The sequence below is a fragment of the Buceros rhinoceros genome, unplaced genomic scaffold (genome assembly GCF_000710305.1).
Source record: "Buceros rhinoceros silvestris isolate BGI_N320 unplaced genomic scaffold, ASM71030v1 scaffold31545, whole genome shotgun sequence".
In the NCBI taxonomy this organism is placed as follows: domain Eukaryota; kingdom Metazoa; phylum Chordata; class Aves; order Bucerotiformes; family Bucerotidae; genus Buceros; species Buceros rhinoceros.
The window spans coordinates 1,104-9,691 of NW_010412821.1; the positions used below are offsets into that span (position 1 = coordinate 1,104).

Below are 8,588 nucleotides of genomic sequence, written 5' to 3' on the forward strand. Positions count from 1 at the left end.
CCCCCCCCAAGGTTTTAGCTCTTATTTTGCTTTTAAGACTTTCCCCTGTTGTCACACCACGATTCACGGTGTAAGATCCTTGGCTGTGTTTGCAGCCTATCGCAATTGAATGCCATCTGCAGATTTCATCAGGGGGCTGTTTGCTGTCTTTCAGACCACTAATTGTGAAGCTAAATAAGACCAGACACCAGAAGTTAAGTAAGACCAGTCAAATAGGGCAGAGGCTCAGAGGCACGGTATCTGCCAAGCCCCCTACATTGTCAGCATCATTTGTTGACAGTTTGGGCCGGTTGTCAGGTGTAACGTTGCCATCAGGGTAGCATGGCCTGGCCCTATATTTTGTAGTCTTAATTTGTGTTTGTCTTCTCCAATTGTAATGTGCTTTATGGCCATTTAAGCACAGAAACCCAGTGCTCAGCAACAATTTCCAGTTGAAGCAGGTCTTTGTGAGAGATAAATTGGCGACAAATTAAGTAATGGTGCTGTTCATTTCTCTTTGAATAGTGAGCACGCGAAATATGTTTTGCCCTGAAAATGGAGTCTGCAAATATGGATTCCTCATCAAATCACCACCTCTTCAACTTTTCACCTCACAGGTATAACAGCACAGATTAGTCATACTCCAGCAGTCCCTCAACAAGCATCTGTTATTTTGGCTATCCTGAATTTTAATGAGAGACTAATTACTTTTTCTTTGGCAGAATTCCTGGAAAAGGCGTTTTTTCATCCTGTCCAAATCCAGCAAGGGCAATTACATCCTGAAGTATCTAAAAGGCCAGAACGTAAAAGGCTCCATAGCTGTTGATCAGTATGTAACTCAAATGCATCACCTTTTTATTTTAAGTTAGGTATCAACTCTCTAAATGGTCACTGACTGTAGAAATACTTGTTCCTGATTGAGGTTCTTGATCCAAATCCCGCTGAAGTTCAGGAAAGAGTCCCTTGCGCTTTTGTAGGCTTTGGGTGCAACTTGCAGTGTATGATATGTATGTAGAAGTAAAAATCCTAAAATGCTTTTTTGAAATTTGATACATTTATGTGAGTGATTTTGATGTGGTATGTGCAAACCAGGTGATCTTGGCGCTGTGATGGCAAAGGCTGTGTTCCTGTAGCAGAAGGTATTTTATCTCCTGTGAGGACAGTGCTATGCATTCACTCACACGCAAGTAAGGATGGGCTATGCCACTCTTAAGTGTGGCACACAACTTTTCCCACCTTACAGTGTGGTTTTACAATGTGCTTTGCAAGTTGTGCAGAGGTCTTCTGGCTGCCCCACTGCCACTTACTGTGCCAAGAAATTGCTCTGCTCGGCTCGTTTGTGTTGGTCATTTCATTCCTTTCAGCACAGTGCCCACTGCAGCAAGGCTGCACCTTTACCATCTCATGTGTGGTACGAGATACGTAGAAGGCAAACAGTAAATATAAAGGGAAATGTAAAGATTTTACCAGTCAGACCTGGAGCGTAATACTCCAGGCTTCTGGAATTACTAGGCGTGGAGCTCCCCGGCCACAAATTGCTGTTGTACTTCTTCCATTAAAAAAATTTACAGTGTGAAGCTTTCAAAAAATTCCAGCTTGCTCAGTAGTATGTGGTTACATCATTACCATCATTATTGTTGCTATTATTTTTACTAATTTAACTCCGTGACAGATAATGGAAGTAGTGCTTCTATTTAAGTACCCATTAAGAGCACTTCTTGTCTGTTCCTCTTCCCCTCCATAAAAACACTGTTAATGTACAATTAGTTTCGAATGAAATATATTGTTCTGTACTGGTTCAAAAACATCTGCAAGAAATTTTTCTTACTTTTCTTTTCAAGATTCAGTGTTAGACCAACAGAAATGGGGATCCAAAATCTGGACTTGAGTCTTTGCAAAAGTTGATTCTGGTTTTTTGCTTGGAAGTTTTCTTCGTTGAAAGACCATCTATTTTGAATGTGTGCACTTATTTTTCTAAAAATTTATTCTGTGGAAAAATGTTTACCTTTTCCCACGCAGATCTCATAATATGCTGTATTAGTAAATTATGCACATGCACACACACACATGTCATATGGTTACCTTAACAGAATTGCAAATATCGAAGTTGGCATAAGGAGTTCTGAAATTATGGAAACGGTGAGGAAGATGTTTAAGTGCCTTCCTGAACAAGTGATGTCCATCAGTACTGGAAACAGATGTTACTACCTCATTGGGAGCAGCAGGTAGGCATAGGAAGCTGTGCAAATGCAATATGGCATTAAAGTTAAGCTAATGTAGCACTAAGCTGCTGCCCCAAAGCAAGGTCCTACTCCTTCAAAGCCTCTCCCATCGCCTCCTGTGTCTCAGCTACTGATGGAGCAGCTCCAGGATGAAATGATTCAGTTGGCTGATTCAACAGAAAACTGCTCTTTGCTACGTCTGTTTTTCCCCCAAGACCTGGTTCAGCCAGCTCAGCTAACTTTTCCTGCAGCCACACTGATACAATGTCCAACCTCTGAAAGTCGCAGGAGCACGCGGCTGGGGGCAGGGATGGCAGCGGCAGTACATCAGTGTGGTGATACTATGTCAGACTGTACCAGTTAAGGGTCAAGGAAGAGCAGAGAGCTTTGTCCTCTCACCCAGTGACTCCTGGGAGTTAAGAAGGTTCCTGCTCCTTACAGATAAGTCACAGAAAATTATCTTGCCCTGGGAAGTAGGTTGTTAATCAAGGGAAGCAGATTGAAGGGGGAAATTCCCCCCAAGGAAAACAGATGCCAAAAGGAATGACCAGGGCCTTTACTGCAGCAGGGTGGTGTGCTCCCTGCTTTCCCAGGCTGCAGTCAGGTCCTCAGCAAGGGCAAAAACTGCCCGTCAAGGTGGTCAGCTAAAGCTTGGTTAGGTGAGCGAGGACATTTGGCACAGTGCTCTTCTGCTTCCCAGCTTCTCCTCTTCAGTTTTCCAGTCAGAAGCGTGTCGAGTTTTTCTGCCTTTATGCAGAAGAGATGTGTGAAATGCTGACAAGCACAGAAGAAAAACACATACCTGCCTGTCGCTTGAGCATGACACCCCACACCTTCCCCCAGGGCACTGCTCTCACAGCCCATGCTCGGTGGGAAGCATTCCAGAATTAATCCAACTAAACTAACCACAAGCATGAAACAGGGCTTCAGAAGTCCTTTTGTGGCCTGTTTCTCCTCCTGCTTGCCCAAACACGTTCTCGAGCCTTTTTAGCTGTCATTCTGTCAGGACTTGGCACAGCAGCATTACACACAGAGAATGAAGCAGAAAGCACTGCCCCACCTCTCCATCTCTCTCCCTCTCTGTGTCTCTTCCACATGCGCACACAGCCGCCCCTGCCTACCTTTTAGCTCCCAGTCCTGGGCTGCACCTCTCTGAGGTCGAATTTTGCTGTCTGGCTATGGCTAACTGAGCACTCTCTTGAAAGAAAGTTGCAGGTTTCCCCCAGTGATTTCAGCAAGTGTTATTTTGGGACCCAAAGAAATAAGTGGCTAGACAGATGGGTTTTCCTTCTGATTTATCTGTGAGTAGGTTTTCGTTTCTCTTCTTCCAACCTACAGGCAAGAAACAGAGGACTGGGTCAGCGTGATATCTTCAGTCTGCAAGGAGGCCAAAAGAGGTGGATGCTCCCCTCAGGTGAAACGTTACTGCACTTGATTTTTGAAAGGAGTTTGTGATTTCATTAGAAACTTGTGCAAAGGGGTTTCCTGATTTTGACCCTGCAAGCTAGCTCTTGTCTTCGTTAACCAGAAATTCGCTTTCCATGTAAATCTTGTACTCTGGCTTTCTGCATTAAGCAGGCATTGCACAGTCTGTCTGTGCTGGGATTGATTTTACACTGAAGGAGTCTCTTTGAAGAGTAAGCCATGAGGAAATTATGAGATGATTGACAAAATGCTGCAATGAATTGCACATTTGATGCATCAGATGAAACCTCGTGTGTTATTCTTTTCGTGTGCTTTTTGGTTATATTTACATGCTGTTTTACAAACCAATGCACGTCTTGTCTGTCAGTGTTAAGAACCAGCTGGAAGTCCTGTCAGTTCAAGCTCAGGCTCAAGTTTCTGCACCGTGTCAGCCAGCCAGGCCTCCTAGTTCAGACTCAGTGCTAAGCTGCTTACATCTGTCATCTCAGAGTGCAACCAGGGCAAAATTATGTCTGCCTGAAAAATACCATGTAACAACCTCTCTGAGCCATTAGAAGTAAAATATGGACTAGTGGGATGCGTTGCAGCCTGTGTCCAGCAGTGGCCTGTCTTCTTAAACTACTGTTATCTTATTTCTAGAATCACGACCTTCCAAATACAGAAGTCAGAAGCCGGCACTCCTCTTTGCCACTGTTCCTGAGTTCTACAGATACAAGCAGTTTCCCAGAAAGGGAAAGCTACCAGAAGGTAAACAGGGTAGCCATTCTTAGTAATGAGTTTGCTCCTAGGGGTAACTGAAATTTGATTTGTAGGGTTGCTTTTTTTCCATCAAAAGTTCTTCACAGCTTGTGCAGTGGGTGCCCAGGTGGTCTGTTCTGCTCTTCGGTGGGGTTCCTAAGTAGGACATCATATCCCACAGAAGAAAGTGGCATATGTTATCCCACTTACATGGGAGTGGAAAGTCTGTGTGTAAGTAAAGGCAGGTGTTGATGGCAATGAGAAATGATGCTCACTGGCTGTCTCAACTGACTGGCAAAGATTGGTGGGCGTGAAGTAAGCCTCTGAAGATTCACTTTGACTTGCCTTGGCAAAGCCGTGGGATCGTTGTTTTGGCAGCTGCTAGCCACGTTCCTCCAGTTTTGTGATTGTGCTTTTCTTTGGCTCTCCGTCTTAAAGCTGTAAAGTTTAGAGGGGAGTTTATGTCCAATTCCTCCAGGCCTCCAGATCTTGCCCCTCAGTATCTAAATAGAAGGAAAGGAAAGCATTGCTGCTGACACAAAGCAGTTGCAGTCAGTTGTTTTTCTCCAGTCACAAAACTGTGAGCAGTTGGCCCAGCTGGAGGAAGCTGAATGCAGGCGAAGCACCTGCAGTGTATCTTTAGGGGGAGTCAACTTTTTTCTTTTGCATACAGGAGAGTGGTTCCTCAGAAGACAAGAACAGGCCTACTTCAGATCCTGGCCCTCATCAGGCTCAGTGTGACTCACCAAGAGGAGTTTCTCCAAGTGTGGTGAGCAGAAAAATCAAACTTTCACTATGAAAGTTTTCTAAAAATTTTGGAAACAACCTAAGAACTTGCTTGAAATACCTTTTTTTTTTTTACTTTGCTTCTTGGAGGCAGATCCTCAGAGATTCTGTGCAGCAATTGCAACTTGTGACAGCTCTCACAAACTTGATCAAGAAAACTCTGAAGTTGCACTGCTTGAGGATTTGCTCCTCCCATCACATTTCTCAGCTGTGCCAGTGTCTTTCTAAATGGCTTCTTTCTGCACCCCCTGCCAGTAGCAACTGAGTCTGTGTAACTGAACTACAGAGCAAGGGCTTTGTCAAGCGAGGCGTCAGGACTGACCTTCTGTCAGCATAAATATGACTTCAAGTAATTTAGCTTCCAAATGTGGCAGGAATGATTTAAAAAGACACAATGATGAATGTCACCATGTATTATTAGCTAAATGTTCTGACCTGTGGTCCCTGAACAAATACCTGCAGCAGTTTCATATGTTTTCACCCATCCTCTTCCTTGGATTATTGCCTTTGCAGCAGAGTCGACAGAAGTGAAGGCACAACCAAGGTTCCACCACACCAGTACGCAGTTTGGCAGCTGAGTTTAAACCCACCTTTATTGGCAGTTTATGCATTGGGTAATGATCTGGAATGGCAGAGACACAGGGAAAAGAATCTATTCTGCTATCATAGCTAACAGGGTGGTAAATCACAAGCTTCAGTCACCATCCATGTACATAGGCTGGCAGCAAGTATAAGATAATACAGCTAAATTTAGTGAAAAGAGATGAAAATAGTTGAAACTAGATTGCAATGCCATGGGCAGTCAGCTCCAGCCAGCTGATGCACAGTACTTTATGAAGCCGTGATGATTCAGTTGTGAGTCTGAGCTTTGAAATGCACTGAGTTAACCCTTAGTCTGATTTTAACTAGTGGTGCTCTGACGCATACCAAGGCTCTCTTTTTGTCTCTTACGCATGCCTTTCCTCTCTCATTCATTAATTCTCCTCATACTTAGGAAGCCTCAGAGAGCATGTATTATATGCAGCTGTTCAGACTAGGACAGACTGGCTATGAGGGTTAAAAGGTAAAGAATTTGGATTTTACCTTTTTAGTCTGAAGCAGAGGAAACAGCAGGAAGCCCATATTTCTGTTTCAGCATGTATGAAAATAAATAACCTTGGCATACAGCTAGCAAGAAACAAAAATGTTTCTTCATTTGATAAAAATATTTCACTTGCCTTATAAATTTAGCATGTGCTAACATCTCCAGATCTATTCTCTGCTCAGTGATCTCTAGACAGCTGACATTCAGATTAATCCCTCGTATTTACTTCCTTTCAGAAGTATGACTCCACATTTCTAATATCTGATTCATTTTGCTTTTTATCAGGGTTTCCCTCATCCAGGCCCAGATCTTGAAAACTCTTTGGTCAGCAGCTGTTACTCATGCAGACAGGCTTCTCAATGTCAGTTGAGTCTAGTCGCACACACAGGGACCCTGGGGAGGTCTGGGGACCTGGCTCCCTTTCAACCCTCCTTTTGGAGCTACCAAATCACACCTGACTCAGCAATTCAGTCTGAGCAATTCAAAGCTATTTTGATACACAGCTTTCAATACCTGAAAGACATTAAAATAAGGAGCCCTGGCTTGCATCACCCTGTCCCGTATTGCATTACCATATTGCAGGCACCCAGGCATCCTCGTCAGGACCTGTTAGACACACCTCATTTTTTGAAAGAGAAGTTTCTCTGTCCAAGGGCGACACATAACTTTGCCTAAGGAGCCTATAACTAACAGTTACTCAGTTGTTATCCAGGTATCGTTTCCATTTTGTGCAGCAGCCAATTTTCTCCATAGTCGACTTTCTCTCTAATGTAAACCCACATCAAGGTTCAACAGAGACTTAAAGAACTTGTTTAGCTGTACCATTGAGAATAACTGTACACCGAGGTTAACTGTATTTCTCTGTTGGTAAAGGGCCTGGAGGAACAGCGGTGTCAGCAAGCTGATTTAGGAAGTGCAATGCTGCTGCAGCTTGGCTTTCACCTTCCCATTTTCCCTATGATCTGTGATGGTGCCAAGGAGAAACACAACCCATTTGGCAAAGGTAGCCACTGTTAGTGATTGAAGGCTCAGTTTGGGAAGCTGTTGAGTGCTGTCTGCTCTCTGAGATTTCCTAGGAGATGGAGGATCTCAAAACATGATAAAATCATCTCCTCTTCCCCCTTCTCCCCAAGCGTTTACTTGTCTGATTGATCCAAAGCCCGTGAAAAGTCACTAGGAAACTCATGCATGACATTAGATCATGACCACAGAGCCAGTCTTGTTCCTGCTGTGGTTTTGTTATGCACTTCTTGATGGACTGTTTGCAGGTTTGTTCTGACTTGTACTGCATGAGTTGCTCTTTAGGTCATTTATACAAACACGGAACAAAAATACATTCATCATCTTTAATTTCTATTCAATGACAGTTTCTTCTCTTTACGTGTAAGAGAGTAATTAGTTTAATTTACTTTACCTTGAAAAGAGTAATATATTCTATGGCATATTTAGCAATTACCAAAATGATCACCATGGAAACCAAGGATGTAAGTGGAGGATAAAAACCAGTTGCGTCACAAACACGGCATGGAGAATTGCATCGGGAGGCACCGAGATACTGATTATCATACTCTTCACTCTAGCAAAGTCAACATAGCGAAGGAAACATAAAAATAAATTATTTATCTTTGTGACTTAGGTAAATTGGTAGAAGGCTTAATTTCTCCTTGACTCATCAAATTGCCACAGACTTGGTATTTCTGGTACTTATGAAGGCAGAATATCACTCAAGACACAAAGGATTCAGTGTCAGATCTCTAGCCCTCCTGGGTATGTCCTAGTTCATGGAGAAGTATGAGCTAATAGACTGCTCATTAGTCAGGAAAGTCCCAAATTCATTCTCGATAGAAGTTAAAAGGTTCTTAAAAAGGACAGATACACCCCAATCTGCTTCTAGATTTCCTACTTCTGGATTTTCCTAGTGTACGGTCTTTTGAACTGAACGCAAACTAAAAAACTCTTCCACACAAGTGACCCTAAATGCATACAGGTTGATACATGAATTGTTCAACTCACGTGACTTTTAAATAAAATAACAGACTGTGAATGTGCAGTCACTTGGAACTGCCGGGTTACTGTAAATTCATCTATGAGATAATTGCTAGTGCCAGTGGCCAGTTCTGTCTGTGTGCAGTGGATCTCAAAAATACAAGAAGGAGCACAAATATACAAATCTCATTTCTAAAACAGTCTGGCTCTGAACACATCTCACTTCAAGGAGGAATATGTCTTCTGTGAATATTTGCTGATTCTATTTCTTCTCCATGTAAATGGAAAAATACATGTTAAACCATCTTTGTAACCAAACCTGTTAAATACAAACCGTTCTTCTAATAGGATAAAAATCTGGGAAAGAG

At 42.9% G+C, this 8,588-nt stretch overlaps 1 protein-coding gene across 1 annotated transcript in view; it reads left to right on the forward strand.

Moving 5' to 3' along the window:
* The window catches only part of PLEKHS1 (pleckstrin homology domain containing, family S member 1), a 15,033-nt gene that overhangs the window by 851 nt on the left and 5,594 nt on the right, over nt 1–8,588 (forward strand). Inside the window, exons 2-8 of the mRNA XM_010136537.1 lie at nt 505–596; nt 702–808; nt 2,070–2,204; nt 3,540–3,615; nt 4,266–4,373; nt 5,038–5,133; nt 7,108–7,237. Of these exons, the coding sequence (XP_010134839.1) occupies nt 505–596; nt 702–808; nt 2,070–2,204; nt 3,540–3,615; nt 4,266–4,373; nt 5,038–5,133; nt 7,108–7,237 (744 nt within the window). The remainder of the gene's footprint in view (nt 1–504; nt 597–701; nt 809–2,069; nt 2,205–3,539; nt 3,616–4,265; nt 4,374–5,037; nt 5,134–7,107; nt 7,238–8,588) is intronic.